The sequence below is a fragment of the Rhea americana genome, unplaced genomic scaffold (genome assembly GCF_003343005.1).
Source record: "Rhea americana isolate MKP2758 unplaced genomic scaffold, rheAme1 scaffold_112, whole genome shotgun sequence".
Classification (NCBI taxonomy): Eukaryota; Metazoa; Chordata; class Aves; order Rheiformes; family Rheidae; genus Rhea; species Rhea americana.
The window spans coordinates 15,033-40,115 of NW_028185173.1; the positions used below are offsets into that span (position 1 = coordinate 15,033).

The following is a 25,083-nucleotide window of genomic DNA, read 5'->3' on the forward strand; positions in this document are numbered from 1 at the left end:
AAAAAAAAAAAAAAAAAAAAAAAAAAAAAAAAAAAAAAAAAACTAGAACTAGTTTCTTGATTTAGCAAAACTCTTGCAAATCCTTGTTTGAATAAGTCTAGAGCTCAAATACCTATGGATAGAAGACAAAATACAGTCTAGAGAAGTAAGTCCTTTTGGCTGCATCTTTAGCAGAAAATGACTGCTGCCAGGAAACATTCCCAGGCAGAGGAACACAATCATATGTACTATTAAATTGCTAAAGTGGTCCTTCACACCGTTTTGGCTGAGGAGCAACTATCACTCTCCCAAACAGCTCCCAGACATGGTTTGGTCGCTGGCATGGGCCAAGAAGCATTCCTGATAGTATGAACATGGGTCTTTCCATGCCAGTTGGCCTGAGCGGTATAGAACAGTCCCAGGCACATTTAATTTTGTAGTGAAGACACAGCTTTGAGTACCCCAGTCAAACCTTGTTATGATTTTACCAAGTTATATTTAAAATATCATGCTATACATAGGGGCTATGAGAAGCATATATGCAGAGCTGACGCAGTGTTCACTGCAGTTAACGGAAGTCATCCCTTGGCCAGTTGGTGATGGTTGGGTTCTCCATACACACGGGCTTTCTCCTCCCCACAGACCTAAACTATGTCAGAGAGTTAATTCACAGCATGTGATTTAGGAACCAGGTCTTACTCCCTGATGTAGATAACAGAGATTGTATAAACATTGATTGTTCATTTGCATAACGGTTTCTTGCTGGAGTAAGAAAACAGGGAGGACCCCACTGACCCACAGCTGTGGCCACGGATACATGCAGTGCACAATGCAGTGCAGGGTAAAGAGGCTGGAGCTACGGTACTGACTGCACTAGATGGTATCTCATCAGATGAAGAGTGGAACTGCAGCCCTGCTAATTCACTTGCTTCCTGGGCAATCCCCGGGCCAGTCATCCTAGCAGAGGTCTTTGCTAACGCACTTCTGTCATTAACAGTAGGGCTTGCCAGCTAGTGCTGACTTCTGCTGCATAGAGAAATTCTGTACTACTTTTTAATGAAAAACTTCATGCAGGTTCTCAGTGGCTGCAGTTTCCTGAATGGCTGTTGCAGGTTGCTGCTCCTGAGCCAGCCTTCACGCTTGTTGCACGAGGTAGTGGACATGGCAAAACTGATCAGTGGGTCTCCTCGTGTTGCCTTACTCCTCCAGACCAAAACTCGAGGAAGTTATATTAAGACATTACATTAAGAAATATTAATGTGCTTTCAGAAGTCAGCAAAAGAGATAATGCAGGTGCTTGTGATACTTCGGCTCTGCATGCCTAGTGTAGTACATTCTGCAATGGAGTTTAATGGCGATAACCTATTATTTCTTGAATAATGTGATAACCTCTCCTTCAGAGACCCAAGTCAAATATTCAGCTGAGTAACTTTTCTAAAGAATTCAAGCAACACTGAAGCAAATCACTTCAGCCTTCCTCATTTTGAAAAGCAAGCATCTCAGGTTGTGCTTAGTGTCAAGAAAGCGATAAATTCAGTGAAGCAAAGGACAGATTAGATCATCAAATATAATCTTGTCTTTAGCTATGTAAGAGGATCAAGACATGCATCAGATCTATGTACCCTATGCACACTGAAGTACCTCATCACAGTTTTGTTTTGACAGCTCTTTTCACATTCCAGTCTCATTTGAAAACACACAATGGAAGTCAAAATTAATTGCATACCATTTGACATAAAGTGATTTATTTCCTCCCTGCCCATTCGCTGGAGCTTGTAGGACATAATAAGCTGTATTTCAATTTATGAAATTGTAGAAATGTAAGAGGAAACTTTAAATCTTCCAGGAAACTATTGGATTGAATGTACATCAGAATCAACCTGTACCATTTTACCAGTTTTCACCTTTTTCAGATTCCACACCCTTTGCTCTTCAGCAATATCTGTTTATTATTGAAAAAAGTAATACATGGTAGCACACTGCCTTTTACTGATGCTCTCTCTTTTTCTTTTCTGTATGCTGTGGGTCCTGAGTCTACAAGGCAACTAAGTCTCCTGTTAGTAAAGCACTCAAGTAAGTGCATTTTCAACTTTAATTTACTCCCTAAGTATGTGATCCCCTCACTCAAACTACTTGTGCAATACATGGCCTTAAGGACCTTGCTGGAAAAAAAATTTTAAGACTGAAAAAATTATCTGAGCTAAAAAAAAACATTAGCCTGTTAGAGTGCTGCCATCTAGTTAGAGGAGCGTATACAACAAATCCATTTCCAGTGCTTGCAGTACCTCAGAGCCCCATGCACTTGGCTCCTTACATTGCAGTAAATCTTTGCAGACGGTCACTAAAACTCAAAAAAAAAAAAAAAAAAAGAAAAAATCAAGTTACCTTGGATTTGTAAAAAAATCTAAATATATAAAGAAAAGTAAATCAAAAAATGGAGTACGTGAACCCAGGCAATGGGTGGGATCCTGCAAAACATAAACAAACAATTATTTTCCTCAAAAATAGTTTGCATTGAGCTTTTTTAAAACTAGTGCTGCAATGCAGTAAGCTCCCTCAATTGCCACATGCTTTTGCAGAACTTGACAGTGCCACACCATTCACAAGACGCGGTAGGTAGTAGGTAAAGATTTCCTTTTCAGTAACCAAGCGCCTGAGAATGAACCCAGGAGCCCATATTCAATTCAAGTATAATGCTTTAATCCTACAGTTTTGTGAAGCAAATCAAAACAGAAGAAAGTTCCACAGTTGCTCTGATTTTGTTTTGGAAATTGGGCTTAAATATCTTGATTTTTGACTTGCTAGATTTTAATCCTGGCAAATGAAAATGCTCATGAAAATAGGCTTTATGGCCTGAAACAAGACAAGATGTGATGTGCTTATGGAGTGATAGGAACTACATTAAAAAAGAAAGAAGAGCAGTGTTCTGTGCTGTTACAAAAGTAAAATTGTTAACCTCTTCAAGAAATTAAGAATTGTGTTGTTGGAAGGACAGTACATGCTATTTGCTACTGCCTGTCTACCCTCCTGTATCAAGGTGAAGCTCGCAGTTATGTCTAGATTTCATGTCCTGATGCTTGTGGATAAATGACTTTCATTGTATAAACTCTTTTTTTTTTCTGATTGAGAAGTGTGCTTTCCTAAAATGCACTATTTTAATATCATCAACTAATTCCAAATAATTCGTAAGTTAAAAAGCTCTGTTATTACAGAAGGAAGACAGATTTAGAATCTAATAAATTTGCCCTTTACTTAAAGAAGTAAACTATCTGAGTTTTTTTGTTTTTTTGTATTTGGTTTTTTTTTTTTTTTTTAATTATTACCTCACACTTGTTTAGCAACCCAGTTTCTTGCAGCCTTGACCAGATGCTTTGTATCCTTCCAGCATGTTCAGGGTGATTAGTATAGTTGCCACACATACACTGGTGCTTCAGCATCAGACTGTCATATACAACACCTTCAGCACAAAGACAATACAATAAGATACAGTAAGTAAAACAAATATAAGTTAAACAGTCACATGCCATGCATATTACAGAACAACTGGAATTTATTTTATCTGTAAGGATAAGATGAAAATTCTGGATCTCAATTCCCCTTAACTCTGTGAGACTCCAAATTTAGACTGAAAAGATGCATCTCGTTTCATCCAGAAGGTAAAGATGAACCCCAAGAAATTATACTATCAGACACAATTAACTGTACAGAAAACGGCAATGGGTAGTCTCTTGTAATAGCTTTTATGGCTAGGAAAAAAAAAAGAACAATCAAATTACTGGATAATTTATTTTCTCTTTCTCTAGTGAATAGTTAAGGCTGTAATCAATCTGCTTATAACAAGAAAAGGTCGTATTTTCATTGCAATGTGTGGAGAAATCATTCAGAAACCCCCCTTTTTAATAACTTAAAACAACAACATCAGTCTGCATTTATATTGATTAACTATCAATATATTAATTCCAGGTCTTAAAGCATATTGTATGTACATTTCAGAGAGTTGCAGCCATGGCAGCCAGGGCCCTTTCTCGTTAAAAAAAAGTTCCATCTACTACTGAATTTGGACCAGATCTTGTTGTTAGACAGCAATGCAAGGTTCTTCTTCAATTTTTTGTGTTCATTTATGCAAGGACACAATAACTTTATAGGGAAGAGCTATCAATATCAATATTTCTCTTTGTTGTATGTTGTAGGAGAAACAAAAATTCTAGTCAGTAGGCTCAGAGCTAAACTAACCTTTAATCTTCAAGGCTTTCAAACTAAGTCTGAGTCACTGAAAAACAACTTTATTTACTTACTTATTGTTTGCATTTTCCTCAGAAATATCTGAAATAAAAAACATTTTCCTTTCCACTGTGAACCATTTTCATTTGGGAAAATTTTGGATTTTTCTTCCCCTTACAGTTGAAAGGGACTCAAATTAATAATTTCTCCAAGCTACAAAACTTGGCATTCAAAATATCTTTTTTAAGTGCCACCACTATTCAGGATGCCAATACAGTTCTGGGAAAATTGTGTTAGCCTGCTACTGAAAAGTCAGCCAACAAAGAAATACAAAATTAAAGTCCAGATTCAACAACATGCTCAATACCGCCCTTATTCAGCAAAATCCTTGAATGCATACTGAACTTTTATAAAGTGTTTAAGAACTCTGCAGAATAGGAGTCTGTTTACATTGTGGGTAATGCAAAGTTAACGTTCCGAGATAATTCATTTAGAAGCCAGAAATTTTAAATTATGCTACTCTAGAAATATTTATGCTGCCATATCTCTTAGCTCATGTACTTTAGATCTGACCCTCTGGGATCTTCTTATTTAAGCCAAAATGATAACGTGACAATTATGTTTATCATAAGGAGAACACAAAAATATCTTGGTGCAGCATGACTAAGTTTATGCTGAATTATTATCTAACAAACAGAATAGTATGTTAGCAATAAATTCTTATACTTACTTTCTTGGTTTGTTTTCTCTTAAATAAAAAAATCAGTGAAAATCTGGAGCTAATAAACTAATACAGCTTAAAATTTCTGCTGGCATTGCCAAAGCAGTTAATAATGTCTTTTTCTGCAATTTCTCTGCAGTTATTTGCATTGTGCAGTTTATAAGCTTCACTGCTCAATCATCAAGTCTTATAAGTTATTTGACATAGCAAGTGTGCGTTGTAAATAGGTGTACCCTAACATGCTTTGCTTTCCTTTTCTTGGCACCCATAGTTTTAACTTCTAAATTCTATTGCAAGTTCTAATTGTACAATTTGCCAGTGGTGATTTACAGTTACATGAGAAATCCATTTCTCTGCCCAACAGAGAATGTAACAGACTGGATTTTTCTGCAATTTTTAAATGCTAACTGTACAGGCATGCATCAGGATTTTCAGCAAGGACTTAAAGCAGAGTAGGCATTTATATCCAATGGATTTCAATGAAAGCGCTTGTTAAATGTTGACAAAAGTAGTTGAAAGTATCTCCTGCCTGCCACTCTTTCAACTAGCATTTTATCCTAATTGTGAATGTTCCCTACAAGTTAGATTTGCATAATCCAACCTGCAGTTAAAAAAATAAAATATAGATGTTTTACTACATTACTGTAATACGGAATCAAGATGTTGTGCAACAACTGCACTTTTTGGTAAACTATATCAGGCTATTGACTAATTAGCCTGACTAAACAGTCATTTTTACATAAAATACTGAAACTATGTATTCAGGATGCCTCCTCTGGCTGATGTAAGTATAAACATCCCTTTCTCTGTGGTGGAAGCACCTCTTCGCTAGTATTCCAAAGTAGAATATAACTAAAAATATAATTTTATAGCATGTGAATTACTTTGTCCAAATCAAAAATCATATTAATCAGGTTAGGTCAGTAATGATGACATCCATCCAAATCTTTAAGTAGTAGGATACTCATGAGTGTAAAATTTATTTCTAACAGGATTAATTGATTTAAGAAAAGTCTGAAATATATGTTTTCATTTATTGCAGCCATCTAAATTGATTTAGGATGTGCAAGTAATTCAGATATGTGGCTGCTGGTCACACAGCACATGTGGTTGGTGCAATACCACAATGCAGCAGCAGAGCTTACTGCTAAAAATAGCCTGTAGGATTTCCCTAGCAGGATTCAGCCAATAATCTCCCCACCCCCACAAAAAAGAAAGAGAAAGAAAAAGGGAGACAACTGTTTTCAATTGCAGACTGCTGTGAAATATTAATAAAAGATGGTTACTCTGTCTCTTCCGAACAAATGCCTACAGCCAGATTCTGCTCTCAGATTCCGTGTGTAAATCTGAGCAGCTCCACTGAGACTGGTGGATTTATTCTGGATTTACACCAATATCACTGAGGCCAGAATGCAGCCCTGATGACAGACTGGAATGGTGACACCACTGAACCATGTAACGATAGAGGACACAGGACAAAAGAAATTGAATTTGCATTGAGTCAGAAGAAGCAAGGTCTTCCTGGAGGGGACTCCCTAACATTCATTCTGTTCCAAAATACTTTATTTGGGTCAGCTTATTTTAATATTGTTTCAAAGACAGGAGAGAGAGAGATAGACTTAAAAATCGTTGGTTAGCAGCATGCTTTGAAGAAATGACGTGGAGGACAACAATACCAAAAAATAAAAAATAAAATAAAATAAAAGGCCAAAGAGAGAGATTCTAATAAATTATTTGGAACAAAAATATAAACTAAATAATAGCAAATCTTCTGTAAATCTTCTAAATGAACACCAAACAGATTTTATATTCTTTTCCATCTTCAACTTTGTATGTTGTGTATATACAACATATATACTCCTTAGCGCTCTTACAATCTTCATCATCATGATTCCCTTCAGATATTTGGCTGAGAACATTTTTTCTCATGACTTGCAAAAATATAGGCTCATTTTGATTCTGGTGTAATATTCTGCCATAACAGTTTTTCTTCTACTTTTTTTCTCTTCCAAGAATATATTGTTCTAAATGGAAAAATAAACAAGAGGGAATGATTTAAGGCAGGGAGGGGTGTTTTTGTTTGTTTGTTTTGTTTTTACACAATAACTTACAAGGCCTCAATTTGGCCTCACCTTGTGCTCTACCAGATTTTTCTCCCTTTCCACTCAGTCCTTTCTGCCATGTTTATACAAATGTTGGATAGTGTATCAACTCTTGTGGGTAAAGATTGACTGCATTTTGTGCTCTTTTAAGGAAGCAAAACACAGAATCACCGAATAAGCCAGGGTGGAAGGGACATGCGGAAGTCTCTAGTCCAACTCTGCTCGGAACAGGTCATCTCTGAGATCAGACCAGGTTGCTCAGGGGCTTTCATAGCACAGGATGTTGGAAAAGCTGAACAGGAATAAAACTGGGTCCATGTCCTATCTTTCTTCCCACTGACTAATAAACATATGCTAGGGCACTGTCAGACACAGAAAAAATATGCAAAAATAAAACTGTACCATATCATACCATTCCTTAATAATGCCTATATCTTGTATTTTTCAGAGAAACTGTATTTCAAGGTCTCTGAATATTATCACGCCAAAGATAACCTCATGCAATCAAAAACAGATCTATTTTCAGTGCACTCAACTGCAGACATATAGATTATAGAAGTAAATAGGAAGAGAAATAGACAATTTTATTAACTCAGGGAGTGAGAGTGCAGGGTACACAATCAGTTTCAACTCAGATCCTAGTTCAGTTTATGCCTTCACAGAGCCAGTAACTTTTGAGCCACCTTGCCATTTCAGCTGAACCGAAGAGAATCCTAGAGAGATGTCGAAGATGAGGACTTCTCTTAGGAGAAAGGGAAGTCTACCTCGTGAATGCAATGGCTGCCTTAGTTGGACCTGCAGACTGGGCAACCCGTGGGCACCAGCTGGCCAGTTAGCATACATACGGCTCGGAAGCAGCTGCAGCACCGCACTGTGCCTCGGCCACTACATGCTGGATGTAAAAGGCAGAAGGAGGTACAGAAAACAAGAGGAGATGCAGAAGCAAGAAGGGACTGAAGTTGTCAGAACATGGAAAAGGAGCTCAATGATTAATTCAGAATCTCAGTCGTAACAAGGTGCGTTTTTTCCTCTCTTTCTCTCTCCAAAACCGACTGCTACTGTTCACGTAACAATGCTTTTCTAAAAGGACAAGGTTAAACTATCTGCCTGACCTTAATACAGCCCAGCTGCGCCTGTGCACAATCTGCTTTTCCACATGCAACTCCAGTGCATCTAACACCTTATCAAGCTGACATGTGTCAAATCTCAAGCCCTTTTTGCCTGATATGCCCCATTACCTGACATCAGCTCCATTCAGTATCTTTCCCACATCATTTCATTCCTTCTCTTACTTTTCCATCTCAACTTCATGTTTTCTTTCTTTAACAGTGCCACAGATGCCACAATTCCCCAGATAGATGTTACCCCACTGGCCCCAATTCCCCTTCTGAGGACTTACAGTGGGAGGTTTCAGTAAATCTGAGCAATCAGATTCAAACAGCCTTTAGATTTGTAATTCCACTCAACTTTTCCAGTGGAATAGGACATTGAAGCCTACACATAGTAAGCTTGTTTAGTTGTCTTCTGTGAATCTTTTAAAATGAGTTTAAAGTATTTTAGGGATTCATGACTCTAGCTGAGCAGCAACTAGAAAAACAGTGGCCTTCCTTACTAACCTCCTCTATACACAGCTGATCTTTTTGCTGAAACTCATGGAAAATGTATTAGCATGTTTCTCTTTATATAGTCTGAACATTTCTATCCAATAAGTGAAAGGCCTGAATTGACAGTATACTTACAGAAGAGGAAATTGTCTTTCATCTTTGAATGTGACTTCTATCCATTCACTCATTTCCGTGTTTTAAGACCTTTTTTTTTTCTTTTGTACTTTTTTATTTAAAATATTAAATGTAAAATAGTAAATATTTCTTTCAAAGTCCAGATTCTACACAGAGAGACAGGACAGCACATTGTCTAGTACCCAGCCAAATACAGTGCCCATTAAGGACTCCACCCCTACACTAGTCCAGTCATGGTCTCAAGAATCATAAGGTTTTAGAGAATGGCAAGTTCTGCCAACCAATGCGAAGGAATTAATACTTATGGCAGAAATCTGAATAAACAGCGCCTCTGGATACTTCCACTCCCCTTTTCTTATGCACAAAGTGAAACTTTGCTTCTAACCATGCTTTAATGTCACACTGGGATTCACGCTGTTAAAAAGTTGGACCTCTTGAAAGGTTAGGTTACCTATAATAAGGTCATTTTTTCTCCCTTTCAGTGAATGTTTTGGGGATCCTAATCACTCTGCTTTGGACAACCTAGATGATACCATTATGAGATGCTCCCTGAGTGACTGGACTGCCCAGTCCTGACCAGGAAAACTTTCCTATGTAGGGTTTTTCACGCAACTGCTGAGAGACACCAAAGTTATGACTGACATCACCGTCCAGTCAGCACTACAGCTTTGCTTTGGCTATAGTAAAAACAACCTTTAGCATGGACTGACTTGTCAAATGAAGATGTTGAGAATTATATTGCAGCTTTCTACTTACTGGTGGTCTTTCTTCAACTTATCGGTGGTCTCTTTGCAAAACAGGCAACAGGAACATGGAGAAAAGAGCCAGAGGATAGGGAAATGAAAGGAAAAGCTACAAATGACTTAAAGGCAGCAAAAATGCACCTGTTGCTATATTGCCAGAGCCAGTCAACGATAATAATTTATGACTGTGTGAATATTAACCCTGTGATTTATCAGCTGCACTGGCTGACTTGATGCCAGTACAGCATCATAAAACCTGGGACCAGTAAGGCTAAAAATGAATGTATTGCTGCAGGAGGTATTCAAGGCATTTAAATCAGTTGATCCTACATGAACAAACGCATTTGCCCTGCCTATTAAAAACAGTCTTTAGGGAATCCTACCAGTCGTGTAGACATGCTGGCTGGGCTGGTCCATTGCTGGGTGAGGCAATGTGGAATCAGCGGGGGAAGACGGGGTCCTGGAAACAGGCCGATGTTTATCTAATCCTGCCATGCCAACTGTAGCCATCTGAGCCTGGTAGATTTGCAACTGGTGGACACGCTGATGCACCAGGAACTGCTGTTGCCAAGAAAACAGCACAGTAGAAAGAAATGTGAGAAGGGATCAAGTAAGACACTGAGGGAAACATGTCAACAAATTAAGTTCATTAGGTCAGGGCTGTAATAAACAGTGTGAAAAAAAATGCACCTAAGACCTAGTCAATAAATCCATTCAACAGATGTTTTCACACTGACAGTGTGGGCTGCTGACTTTGCTGGAGAGTAGGTGATGCCAGGCAACCTGTCAGTTCTCCCTGACAGAAGAAAAGAAAGCTTCATGCACAGAGATTTATAAAAGACTCAAGGTTTTTCAAATACATAATATGATGTTATAAGATCGTAAGATCATGTTACATTCCTACACAGATAAGTGAAAATAAAAAATTCTATATACTGAAGGCTAAAAGCAGTGTCCTTTAACTCAGTACCTAATTTGCTGAGCAAGCATGAGCAAAATTTCTACAGAAGACTTACCAGACTTTTTCTAGAGCTGCCTGGAAACCAGGAACATTTTGCGTGTAAGTTGTCACAGATCATTTAGAAATTCAGGAATGGTTACATGAGATCCCACTTAGGGACCATCTTTTTTTTGTCATAACTGCTACTGTCTGTAGGCAGTGCCAAATGCTTTAGTGAAAAGTAGACGGGTGTGAAAAAGATCAAGACAGAGTGGAAAGGCAGATATAATCCTCTATTTTGTTTGTCAACAAATGCCAATTTTTGCTGACATGAAGAAAGCTGAAACTTCGGCCCTACTGAAATCAGTAGAAACTTTGGCATTCACTCACTGCACAGAGTAGGATTGCTTTCCAAGTCTTTTTTTTCCCTCTCCCATTCTTTTCTATTGTGTATGTATAGACCTAGAACCTCAACAGAACATGTATGCAAAGCTGAGATATTTTCTAATCAGCTTACACTGTAAATTCATATTTCTCCATCTTAGAACTACAATTTTCATTTATCTTCACCAGAATCTGATATATATGCAGGCATGTATGGATTTTTTTTTCCTGAACCCAATAACATTTAGTAGTGACATATGGTCCTATTCAAGACAGCAGGTTAGGCTGCTGAGGGCCTGGCCTGCCTTGAGATGTGTTGCTCAGTGTCCAGGGATGTGAAGCAGAGCTCTCATTGCATGGAAAGTAGGTGGGAGCACCTGGGGAGTACCCCACCCCCTTGCTAGCTGCAGAATGAGCCCAGAGTTTGTAGCAAGTGGCAAAGTCTATCCTCTATACTGAAAAAATGAAGCTTCCATGAAAATGAGGGCTCATCAGTAACAGCCAAAACAGAAACAAATGCTTCCAAAGGCAACCTCAAAACCCACATTAATACCCCCTCTTCAGAGAAAAGACTTGAGGTCAGGGGAAGGGTAAATCACCTGGGACCTTGTCATAAGTGCCTGAATAAAGAAAAAAATATATATGAGTAAGCAAAAAGAGGTTTTACAAGAAATGGTTTGGGGTCATGAACCGTTTTCCTTTATTCAACTCACTTCCCCAAGTTCTTTTTTTTTTTTTTTTTTTTTAGTATTATTTTTGGTTAATGTATGCTGACAGGAATGTTGTGCTGTTATGTATGCTAGGAATTATTTGGAGGTATCTAAGAAAGGCTATGTAACCCCTTCCTTATGAACATAACATAAAATATGATTCCTTCCTAAAATGCCTAAGTGCCTTATTGCTTTTATTTAGTTCACTGATAGCTGTAATTGCAGTGAATTTCCGAGGGGCATTTGTTGTGGTCCTAGGTATACGCATCTTTTGTAATCTTTCTTGCAAATGCATGTTAGTGGAAATGAGAAGCGAAGAATTAATTACGGATGCATATTATCACATGGAATATTCTACCTGTGAAGAACAAAGGTGAATAAATTCCTTTGTGAGCATGCAGCTTTCAGTTTCCTCAGTGCTGGCTTAGTGCTCAAGAGCAAAGCCTCAAGAGGTATTTTGCTGTCTGTGGCACCATTGCTCTCTGCATCATACAGTCACATGGTGACAGCAGCGCTAACAAGCAGGTATCTCCCTGATGTTATTGTATTCACCAGCTCCTAGTCTTTTTTCCAAAGCACTGGGGCTAGCTAAGTGGTTTGGAAGAAGCAATCCTCCTACCTGCTGGAGCCCTTCTTCATCACACAGAGCTTGACTCTCATCTATGAGATCAGCAGAGTGGTTGTTATTTTTGCTGTTCTCCTCAGTCTCATAGGCTGCATTGATTGCCTAGATAACATCTGCGTAGTTCTTCTGTCCAAGGGACTTTTGCTATTGGTTTTTAGTGTTCACAGTAACTAATTATAATTAATTAATTGAGCGCACATTTCTGCTAATTATTAGAATGTAGAAGACAAAGGGGCCTGTTCCCTACTGGAATGCTCTTCAAGATAGTGTTTCTTGCCTCAGTGTATTTTGGCAGTTTGCATTAAATAGTATTAATTAAATATTCTGAAGGAAGTCTGTTTGGAAATTTGGCTCTCAGTGAGGTTTGCGGGGATTTGCACCATGCACAGATGTTTCTTTTTGGACTTTACTCAGTGCTGGTTGACTTTGAGCACTGAGCCTTTAGAGCTGTCTTTTCTCCATTTTTTTTTTACTTTCAAAACAGAACTTCACTTGTGCAATGTCTGCACATTTTTTTCAGTGAAGCCCTAAGTTAGTTATTCAATCAATATCTAAAATTTAGTCTGTTCAGATCTCTGACATGAAAGAGTCAATTTAAGTGAGTTTATCTGATCTTTTCTGATGTTTGGAAAAAGTTGGAGTAAAATGTGCTACACTATGAAATGTAGTAAATAATTCAGAAAGATGTTCTTACCCATGCTTGTAAAAAGACTAGGTGTTTTTGTCTACATAGTGCCTATATTGAGGCACATGAATAAATCAGGATTTTTTTTTTATGTTACTCAACCTGTATGAATTTCACCAAGAGCCAGACAGCTATGTATTTTAGCAATTTGTCAAAAACCAAGAAGAGAGCTTGTTCCCGCTCCCCTGTATTTTCCTTCGAAAGTGTATTTTGTTTACATCATTCTTCCCTCCTCAAATGAAACCAGATACATACCTAGAACTTGACACATGTTTATCAACATAATCTGTCCACGGAGGGAGAAGAAATCTGTGGAAGGTTGGAAGCTGAGTGACACCTGATTTAATTTCTGAGGTTACAAAGAATGGTTTACCAGTGAAAATCTTTTAAAATGTCTTAACAGTGTGGCAGTTTGTCTCACAGGGCTTACTCTGGGGCTGGCTTACTTCCTCTAGTAATTTACAGACCTTTCAACTGTAATTTCAAAACTCTAGACGTCATCAAAGTTTGACCTTGTTCAGATTTTATCCAACATTTTAGGTTAAACCTCTGATTAAATTTCATTTTACAAACAACAGGCATCCATGACATGCATATATTTTTTCCAGTCACCTATGTATTTACACTCTGAATGTCTGAGATGCTCTCTATCATGCAAATTGGATTAATGGAAAGAGTAATGTGGATAACCATCACACTTATCTGGCTTCCCAAATGTCCACCTGGCCTCTGGAAGGGATTAACACAATACAATGAATTCATCTTTGGGCTTTATGTGCAGCAGCACTGCAAACATATGTCCATCTCTCCAGCAACATGACAAAAGCAGTATTTGCACATCTGCAGGGTTAGTGATTTGTGTGAATATAGTTGGAGCATTTCTTTGGTAACCTGAGCCCTGACTGCCCTGCATGGAGCCTGCTAGTTCCAGGTGCTTGAGATTAGTTCATTAGTAAGAGGCAGGCAATTAGAGTCTCATCTACCAACCCAGAGTGGGCTGAGAGCTGCCCATCTTGTTCCTTAAGAACTGGCTCAGGCCTTTCAGTAATTATTTTGAGGAGGCTTTTAGAATCAGTATCTGAAGAGAAGATGACTCTTTTAGAGGCATGGGAGATAAATATTTGTTATTCTCCTAGTATTACTGTGAGAGTTGTTATTTAGAAGGAGCTGGAATCAGTTTGAGTTGGTGTGAATATTCCTTTTATCTAGAAATGTGGTTCCTACTTTTAGTGCTTAATGTTTTGTATATTCTTAGGATTTTAATGAAAGCAATTTACTTATTTCTAATGGTTTTGAGAACTAGTTTCTGGTGATGTGCACATGTATCCAGTTGGGACTGTGTTAGATGACAAAGCTTAACTGAATTTTCTATGAGTTATTGTTCCTTCCAGTTATTTTATCTTGCACAGGAAAAAAAGTATACTCTTCTTGCCTCTCCTAGCAGTCGGTTTTTCTTTTTATCTTTAGATAAGTTAATATTTAGCCTGATCACTGTTCCTTAGATTTAAATATGTGTACCATAATTCTAATAGTTCTCTTCAATATTTATGCTCTTACTCTTTTTTCTATTGTGATAGACTCATTGTGAAGAAAAGTAAATTTTGATTTTTTTTGAGAGAAAATATCCTATCACTTAGGAGGCTCTCATAGCTATATACCCTAGATATTGATATACTGTTGATGTGCCTGTAATGTGTGAAGTATGGAATGTGAATTAACATCTATTATTTGTTAAAATTATTCATATATTACCTGTTTATGCTTTCCCCTGAAAAGTTTCAATGCTACTAATCTTATAAGCTAAAACAATGATGATGTTGGCTTAAATAGCGTGACTTTTTTCTTCCTTTCAAAGCCTTTCTTTGGGCCTGTTCTCCAATTACTTTTCTTCTACAACTTTCACATTGTTTTCAGAAAACAACACAAAATACCAAATATTAATGAAGATGAAAAACATGTATCTGTTGCAGGAAACTCTTCTCTAAATGTAGTTTAAAACAAAATCTTCCTATAAGGAAGACCTGTGGCCTTCTAAGTACTTTTTCCAGCTCCTTCCTCTGAAGGCTATTTCTGATGCTTGCTCTGTTACTTCATCTTGTCCAGTGGCTCATGTTGGAGGGCATACTCTTTCTGCCTCTTTAAGATGCTTGCAATAATGCAGGAACAGAAAACTGTGTTTTCTCCCTCATCCTCTCCCTCTCCTCATCACTCTTCTTCCCCTTCTTCCTTCCCAGCGTAGCGCTAGCTGAATGCGTGCAAGGGCTACCCAAGCCAGCCACTGGCTGCATCCAGCAAAACACTCCTCTACTTGCAGCAAAGCTTAGACCTGCTTGAGGACACCTGTAACAGCAGTTTGTGGCCAAAACCAAAATCGCATCACCAAAAGTTTGCTTCAGCCAGAAACCTTGAACAACTAGGAAATTCCTATAGAGCAGAAAGGTAGTTAACAGTGCTCCAGAAACCACAGACTTCACAAAAATACTAATAGAACTGACCATATCTCTGGAAAGTGGAGAAAACCGAAGTAAGTAATAAGTTCCTAAACAAGCAGCGTCAGGGACAAAAGGGGATCTAGGTAAGCAAAAACAGGAGGTCTTTTAACCAAGGGTTCTGGGAACAGCAGCTCGAAGTAGTTTTATATGTTGTCCTCAAATCCATAACCGGTTGCTTTCAAGAACTGAGCAAAGGTAGATCATGAGAGCTGAAAATACTTGTGCACGCAAATGTGGAAATGCAGGAGTATAAACCTAAAATGGACACTAGTCTGAGCTGTCTCTAAAAATGAATATGTTGAGAGACTTTCTTTTAAATTATTCTGTCACTTGGAGAAAATGGATGACCGAAAAACCCTACTGATCCTATTTTTGCAAAACCACATATAGACTACAAATGTCCACAGCAATCACTTTCTCTAAAACTTGAAAATTTCAGTATTGCCATCTGAAATATACAGTGATCTCCAAATTCAGAATCAATTTCTTATGGAAAGTAAATAAATAGCAAGTATGGATACAGGCACACTGATAGAATAAGTAGAAGGGTTTATAGCAGGAGTGGACAGGAAGCAATAAGACTTCTAGCCTTGAGGCATATGGTTGTAATGGGTCATAAATTATCATGATTTTTATAGAATGAGATTTTCTTTTGCTGTAATCCAAGGAACACAGAGTTGACTGGAAAATGGTGAAACAAAGAACAAGTCTTATCAACCGAGTGTTGGGTGTGGACATAAAACATGGGTATGAAAGTCATATCCCAGTCCTGCCTACAGTCCTAGGCAAATTATCTGTTGCCTTGTGGAGCACATAACTGTGCCATCTCCCTCCCCTTGCTTCCCTCAAGACTGTGGAAAGGCTGTTACCAAGGTGTGGGTTACTACACGGGGAACCCCTCCTGCAGTGACTGCTCAGGACACAATTGCTACCCTTGTTTCCTCTCTTAGTTCCTGGAGCAGCAAAGTTGACACTTCAGAGCTCTCTGCCCTTTTCCTTCCACCCTTCCCTTCTAGGACAGGAGCACCTTTCAAACAGCAGAAGACAGCTCTAAAATGGCAACATTTTTGTCTAGTGGGTCAGGGTGGAGGGGAGGAGGAAAGACTAGTAATGGGATGACAAGGGTGTGCTCTTTTGTCAAGTCACGTGAGAGAGGACACGTTCCCTGCATTGAGTTACGTGATCAGATGCACAGGTCAGGGCTGGGGTTGCAGCCCTTGCCTCTGGTTGTAGGATGCAATGGTGGGGTCAGGACTCTACCTCTTACAATTGCCCTGGGAGCTGAGTAGGCTGCTGACCTGCGGCCTGAAAGGGAGAGACAGTGAAAGGTCCCTCTTAGACAGGGAGCTTCCAAAAATCTGAGCCTCTAAAGACCCCTAACAAAGGCCTGCCCATCCAAATGTAGTTAAGGATTCAAGATAGCCATGTGTGCTGAGAAGTCTTCAGCTGTCTTTAGGAAGGAAAACGAGTTGGGCATTAACTATGTTGAAACACAGAGTGATTCCAGGGAGGGAAATCATGGGAAATGGCATCTGGGAGTGAGAGTAAGGAGGACCCTAAAGACAGAGAACCTTCTACTGGAGGGAAATTCCAAAGGTATTGAGCTGCTGGTTTTATTTGATGATTCCTACTCCTGAAGGATCTGCCTTCTCCATTCCTAACATTGGCAGGTACTTGACTTTTGTCACTTCTACTAAAATGCTAACTCTATGGTGCACACAGCATACATCCAAAGTAAATGCAGCACCTCCCTGAAAAATTGCATTCCTGGCTGAATCTTTTCCTCATTCTCTGACTCTCTTGAAGATTTAAAATACATAAATAATGGAGGGTACAGTGGAGAGGAGAAAAAGAGTATCTGAACATTTTGTGTGCTATGGTGGATTTATTTTTTCGGTTCTCATTTTTGTTTTTACTCTTTTTAACTTCTAAGAAGATTCTGGTTACTTTATTACTTTTATTAGAAATACCGCAAGGCTTTTCTGAAGTATTTGGTGCTTTCCAGAAAAGGAACATAGAGAAGTACAGAAATGAATACTAATGGAAAAACGTGGTCTGTGTTTCTTGCCTCACTTTCAGCGCAAATACTTATTGCCTCTTTTACTTTGATGTCAAGAGTAAATAGGCTACATAATCTTTTTAGCATATACTTATTACAGTCGCACAATCCTAGTAGCTTTCTAGCAGTCATTCAGTTAAACTGTCCGTTGACTAAAACTAATTAATATAAAGGCACCTGTCCCACCTATTTCTTTGTTCTAAGAAATATCACTGGGCTCTCTTTAACCATACTGGCAAACCATGATGGTGTTACTTTATGTAGACTTCCCCCACCCCCCAGTGAAGTTATCATTAGTTCGGCCTTTATGCACAGGAAAAAGTAATATCCAGGCAAAATTCAGCAGTTCCTGCTGAAAAGCTGTGTTTTCTGCATGCTTCAGTAGATTCTGTTTTGGTTTTAAACAAAAATCTGCGGGCTTCAGGATTTGCTCTAATAAGTGAACTTTCTTTCTCTAGCATATTTATAGCAAGAATTATATAAGTTCTTAAAACATATGCAAGCACACACTTGCAAAAAATAGAAATTACTTGGGTCAAAATATAAACAAGAAAAATCTTGCCTAACCCTGGTGTTTAGTAAACAGTCCATGCACATTAACAAGTAAGATGTCCAAGTACAAAATCATCAGGGCATATAGAAGCCCTCTGCCTTCCCTCTTGTATGGAAACATATGTAGTCAGAACAGGAAGCATCAACAAACCATATGTTGAGCAAAAAGAAAAGACATAACCAAGGAGTTTTACTAACTCTGTCATCTCCATGGTTTATTGCATCTAAAGCACAAACTTCAACAGGCTTTTGTATTGCTGTTGTGCACTACAGTTCTTCTGTACAAAGAGCTCATTTCTGCTGTCACCAGTTGAAAGCAGAGTTGTAACCTGATGAATTCTAGTCCTTTGCTGGACTTCCGTCCTTCTGAAGATTTCAGAGATCACAGATTACTTGAATGTTCTTAAAATGTCAACAGACTGCCCTTCTCCAAAATATTTATAGCAAGAGTTATAGATATTCTTAAAATATATGCAAACATGCATTTGCAAATACTCCAAATTGTTTTAAAAATATATAAAAATTATTTTCCCTCTCAGATGTTCATTTTTTTCTTTTTTAGTATAAAGAGAAATAGTGATTATATAGTGACATAGTGATATGATTTGAAACTCTACAAAATAAAGGACTTGAGTATAAGGAGAAACATGTTGAAGGATGCCATAATCAAATTGATTGCTATAATTGCTGGATTGATACTACAATGAAACAAAACTTTTCAGGCCTGTTCTATGTATTTTATAGAATAAATCTTATTTCAGCAACCAACAAGAAAGGGAAAACTGCTAGAATAGGTTAACTGAAAGCAGGGAAAAACCTATACACTCATAAAATACAATGTGGAAAACAATATGTGCTCACATAGCACTATTTCTATCATTCAGACTGCAAAATAAAACATAATGTTCAATTTTTTTTTCTTTGAACAAATCTTGGCCCTCTAAATGCAAAGTACATTTAGAGCAGTTCATAACGCTTAAATTAAATTCATCCTTGCTATAAAATATGTTATGTGAACTTTGAACTTGCTCAGTCACAATGTATTTCAGATATATCCCATTGGAAAAAAGAACTTAGGAGTAAAGGACTACAGTAAGGTGGTGTGTGGAGAATAGAAGGGGAATGTTAAGGAGGAAAGAGACACAGAGAGTGGTATTATAAGCTTGGATGTTCAAACTGCCTTCCATGGTCATAAAGTCAAAAAATGTTTCTTGTCTTTTATAATTTTTCCAACTAAAGATGAAGTTTTTCATGTATTTGAGTGTTTCCAGAACCCTAAAATGTCATAAGGTGTGACAAAAATCTCAAGAACTAAAAAACATGAGAAAGACTGCAAAGCTAACTGACAGGAGAAGGAGGAGAGGGGCAAGTGAGAATAGTTGTCTAAGTATAGCACTTCTGGAAGTGGTTCATTGCAACAAACTACTAAAGAGTTTTAGCACTGCAATAGCAATCATATTTTCTCTGTATAAAAGAGATCCCCATCCTAAATACACAGGCTTAGCTTGCAGGGGAAAAAGTCTGTATGCTTAAGAGACTCAAGGACCTAAAATGAAGCACTGAACTTTAATGTATGTTCCTTACCTGGACTGTGTTGCTCCTTACTATAGTCTCTTTCAACACAACAGAAAAATTGACATTCAAAGTATATTGATTGAAACTTTAAAAACTGCCCAAATATTGAAACAAAAATCACTTTCTCCTCTTTTAGAAAAGGGCTCTCCCCCCGCCCCCCCGAGATGGCTGCTTAGCGTTTAGAATCACTGGTTCTTTGCTTTGCTGGCCAACTAAGACACAGTGGTAGCTTAGTTCTTGTTTAAGGGTGGGCAACCCTGGGAATAGTCTCTGTTGTGATACCTCCCCAACCATGGCCTGACAGCACCTCTGGAAAGGACTTCACGTGCCTGAGAACATCTTGGAGTTGGTGGCCTGAGAAGGCAGACCAAAAGCAACCTGTAAAGGGCAGATGAGCAAGCCAGGGAGCATAAATGAGGCCTCCTGAGAGCTGTGGGGACATAATAGAGTGAAGAGCTTTCAGCAGTTCCCAAAAGAAAGACAGTCTTTTGAGGTGGTCACCTTCTCCACTAAAATTCGTAATGCATTGTAGCTCTTTTTGAGGGGCTGAGTGTATTATTTACACTGATGTAAGTCTAGAGAGACTGAAAAGACTAGGTTTTTCAGTACGATTATCTAAAAAGATGATTTGGCATGTCAATGGCTCCTCCTTAAAGCAGTGCCCTCAAAGAAGGGAAGGACTGTTTTCTTACAGCTAAGCAAAGCTTGAAGAGGAGGAAGAAAAAAAAACAAGTGGAAAATACTGCACAAAATCAATTCCACAACTTAAACTACATCTAGTGAAAATTGGGGGTGAGGGGGAGGTGGGAAGGGGCAGGAATCCTCAGAACCAATCAAAGCAAAATGCTAATTCTAATCGTTCTATTTAGTTGACCTTGTCTTGTGACAGGTTTGTTATTATGCAGATTTCCTACTTGCCACCTTCCATGGGAGGATTTTACAAAGTGAAGTTATGCAGGCAATTCCCCTTGCTTCTTACCTCTTTATTTCTAATTATGTTGGCCCTGTGTTCTCTCAAGATAACATTAGAGCTGTCCCCAAATGCCCTAGATTTGGGGCCTGTGACAGATGAAATTGTTTAGTGCTTGGAGATATTTTTTTCCCCCTCCCCTGTGTTGTAGAACCATAGCTACTAACATGCTGAAAACAGAGCTATACTTACTTATTCTATGCCAATTGATTTATTTCTTTTTAAATCTTTTCATGCAAATAACTTTATAGCATTCCTTTTTGTCTTCAGATAGATATATTATGTAATGTCACATGGGACGTATTTTTTTCTTTTAAAAGTACATTTATGTTTACATAACCTGCTACACTTCTTGCCTTTTCTCATTGCTGTTTCTCACAAGGATGTTTTTCTTCGTCTGTAATCATTTTGTATGTATTTGTGTATGTATCCCTTGCACCATTCAATCCTACTGAAGGATATCTTGAGAATAATCTGTAATTCACCTGCTATATAGAAAGTATTTCAGGCATGAGGAAACAGAGGTATAGAAAGACTGTGAACTGGGATTTGAAATCCTGAATTGTAAATCCATCCTTTAACCACTGCATCAGCAATAGTTGCATTACTCCAACTGGTTTTCCTAGCTTAGAAATAATGCAGTGCTATGGCCTTCAGTGTTTCTTATTACAATAGATAGTAGCACAGATACAGTCAGAAGTTGTTTTGTTTGTACTTGGTTTGTCAAAGTGTAGAAAAAAGAAGTCAGAGCAATGGAATCTATCAGATATCATAGCTGTTAGGTATTATCATTCAAATATGAAGAGTGGAGTCTCCTTCTCTGGAGATCTTCAAGGCCCGCCTGGATACAACCCTGTCTAACATGCTCTAGGTGACTCTGCTGAGCAGGGGGGGTGGACTAAATGATCTCCAGAGGTCCCTTCCAACCTTACTGATTCCGTGATTCTAAGATCATGGCAAAAGGGTTCTGGACAGGCTGGGGTGAGAGCAAGTAGGGAGATCATCTCCATGGCATAAAGACATCATGGGGAAAGGGCCCACGAAACTTTTCCGGTTGTATCTTTAGGGTCATTGTACTTAGTCTTGCTGGGAGAACTCATTCTGTTTCCTTTTCCACTTCTAGAAAGGATTAAACATATTTGAAGAAAGCTGGGAGGGAAGGCTGATGTACAAAGCAATGCATTGAGCCATGGTAGATACAGGGTTTCAGGTCCACCCTGATTCCTGAGAACTGCACCAGTAGCACCCTGAGATGGGTGATCTCAGAGTGCTCCTAAGAGCTGGCACCCTATATCCACGCTGTTGTTAGAACCTGCCTACAAACCTCATTGGCCACAGAAGATCATTTTAAAGAATGCAGTCATCAAATGTATCTTGGTCCCATGGCAAAAGCACAAATGTGGACAGAAAACCTGAAAGCTTTGGGACTAGGTGCAAAGTGTCAGGTCAAACCAGCAAAGTGCATTCTGTCAGTATGCTAAAACACAAGATGCACTTGATGATTTCTTCCCAGGAACAACATGAGATTAACTCACAGCTGGCTCCAGTATCAGCAGATATGCTAAGACCCGGCAGATCTAGCCCTGAACCCATCTGGAGAGCTAACACTATTCAGAGGTATACTTGCAGACAGTGAACTCCTCAACTCCTTCCCTCTCTCCTTTTTAAAATTCCTAGCTTGACTGTGGGTCTCTTTGCTCTTTTCAGTAGACAAAACTAATTAAACGCTTATTAGTGACATTTGAAAAGGAAAAAGAATAGATTATTATAGTTGACTTTTAGTAACAATTTTAGGAATACCTCTGTTCTCAGCATAAAAGTTCAAAGAGCCATTTGGATATGTGAATTTGGACTTTGAAATGTGCTATACACATGGATACAATTTAATTTGGAAGAATCTGACTGCTGCTACCTGGCCTCTCTTGCTTATTTTTAGTCTGTCTATGGAGAATTCAGAAGCCTTTTCTTTTATACTTGGAAATATGAGGCAGAGTTGTTTTTCATTTATGTTCATAGAATCATAGAATGGTAAGGTTGGAAGGGACCTCTGGAGGTCATCTAGTCCAACCGTCAGCGTAGCCTATATGGGGATGGCACCCGCAACCTCAGCATTAACAGCACCATGCTTTAACCAACTGAGCTACATGCATGTGGGTTGTGAGGCATCAGTCTAGGCTATGTGAGTGTTTCTTCTTGTTTTTGTCTAAAAAAAAAAAAAAAAAGAATTTAAGCCCTGACGACTCTTGTTATTATACAACAGTATTCCTGTAGGAATGCTTTAACTTGTAGTACAAGATGTTTTATAGAATACATGCTATGCTATGGGTTTTTTTCTTTTGTCATGAAGTTATAATATTCATTAGCTACTTTATGTAAACTTGTTAATCAGCTTGAGACTTCTTCTGATTTTGAATATATCCAGGATAGGGTCCTGATATTTAATTAAAAAATGCTTTGAAAAGTTAGATTCAGCATGACTTCAGATGGAAGCATCCATTCTCTGCTCCTTCATCTAACCTGTAACTTATTTTTATGTGAGAATAAGCAGTTGCTGAGCTCCCTTTCACAGCTGGCCATGTTTTGATAGTATTGTTAGTAATATCTGGAGATTCAAAGTATTGTGTGAAATTATGCAAGCTAGTAGGGCCAAACTCCTGAAATTGCACAAGTAGCAAAACTTTGCTAATGATTGCTTCATCTTATTACACTAGAAATAACATGCTACAAGTCTACATGGCAGAAAAAAGTCCGCACTAATTTATGAGTAGCTGCCATCTAAAATCTTCAGACCTTTTCAGGGCCATTGAAAATCTTATTAAAAAAAAAATGATAATCTCTGAGACAGAAACTAATTGGTAGGATCCTCTTGGAAAACATCAGGCATTCACGTAATAGGCACCTAGCTTTATTCTCATAACAGAGGGACAACAGAGGGAAAATAGTGCGAGTCAAGTGCTGTAGCTGACGCATTGAATGAATCGTTTCCTAAAACACTTGATTTTCTCCCCAGACTGAGAAAAGAAGCCTACGGTGACCAGTGCGCTAAACCAAAGGTGTGAGTTGTCTCACCCACTCTTCATATTTGAATGAGAAAGGAGGGAGTGAGAGGCCCTGAGCAGGGGCGAAGGCTGGCTCCCTCTGGCTGTGGAAAGATTTTTTCTTTTCTCTCTCTCTCTTTTTTTTTTTTTTTTTTTGGCTCTTGTGTCAACCCTCTCAAAGGGTGAGGTAGCCAGAGGATCCTCCCATTTTCCCTTAATTAAAAGGTTACAGACCCATGCCACAGAAATAGCAGCAGCAGGACTGAAAGCTCTGAGCGAGGCTTAGGTTAAGTTGTCTTGTTTGGGGAAGATCTGGATCTCTAAAGTTGTTTTGTTTTAATATTCGCCCTTTGAATTAAAACTTAATTGAAGTAATTTAAGTATATAATCCATCTCTGAGGAATGTTGTCTCAATCTTGTATCTTAAAATTCAGAAATCCTGCTTTTTCTTCTGTTACTGATAAGCTGTAAGAGCTTGGACCAATCTTTTAACCTCTCTAAGCCTTTGCGTCCTCTTATCTCATCCTGACTCTAACTGTCTTAACTACTGAGATTGCAAGGAGTTTGTCCTCTGCAGTGTGAGGGTTCAGTGCTCTGCACTAAGGACTCCAGACTGCAGTTGTGGAGCTAAGGTGTTGCTGTAATACACTTAAAATGCTTAAAAAAAAAAAAAAAAAAAAAAAAAAAAAAAAAAAAAAAAAAAAAAAAAAAAAAAAACTTGAAAATCCTTCTTCCTCATAAAAAACTGAGTTTCATTTTAGCTTGCTTCAGTATATTACCTATATAGGTCCAATTGCATTTCATGTTACATAGTAACATAAAGATAAATAGAGAATGATATGAGGAATTTAAGCAAAAGGACAAAGAGAAGAAAGTAGATTGGGGACTGAAGAACAGGGATTCAGCTTTAGAGGAGATTAATCAAGCAGACTGCATAGCTAAGCATCTGAATCCAGCCACTAACTTGCATGGGTTAGAAATAGCCAGAGCACCTCTTTTTATTATTATTATTATTATTATTATAAGAGTATGCTCCTCCTATAAAAAATTCCTTGAAAAGTCAGTGCCATGTGAATGAATATAACTGCACATCCCTTGACCATTGTTGTGATTTTTAGACATTTCGTGCTGTACAAAGCTGTACAAATCACTCGAGTGATTCCCCAGGTCCCCCAACAACTACTTCTTTAAAAGCATTTAAATTAGTACTTAAATAACTTTTGAATACGTAGGCTTCTGAATCTGTGCTGGTTTTGGAGGCTTTTTGTTTAATGCTCCATTGTAAAATGGTGTGTAATCTATTTATTTGATGCTTTCCAAAAAAACACATCAATTAATTGCTGTAGCATAGCATTGTGGTAGCCTAGTAGTCAAACCAAATCAGCTGTGAAAGCAGGGCTGCTTCCACCCCACTGCGGCACTCGCCCATGGCTGACCACAATAACCTTTCTGGGAAAAGTCACTTCCATCAGTCAGGCCACTACAGGGCACTGGCCGCAAGGCAGCAAAACACTGCTTGGAATAATTCTTTGCAGATGCCAGGAACCG

The 25,083-nt window shown here is 38.4% G+C and overlaps 1 protein-coding gene across 1 annotated transcript in view; it reads right to left on the minus strand.

Moving 5' to 3' along the window:
- The window catches only part of LOC146600867 (histone deacetylase 9-like), a gene marked incomplete at its 3' end in the record, with an annotated part of 20,460 nt that extends 10,445 nt beyond the window's left edge, over nucleotides 1–10,015 (minus strand). The window contains exons 1-2 of the mRNA XM_085316131.1: nucleotides 9,889–10,015; nucleotides 3,303–3,436 (exon numbers count right to left, since the gene is read on the minus strand). Coding sequence (XP_085172257.1) covers nucleotides 3,303–3,436; nucleotides 9,889–10,015 — 261 coding nt within the window. The remainder of the gene's footprint in view (nucleotides 1–3,302; nucleotides 3,437–9,888) is intronic.
- Nucleotides 10,016–25,083: the final 15,068 nt, after the last annotated feature.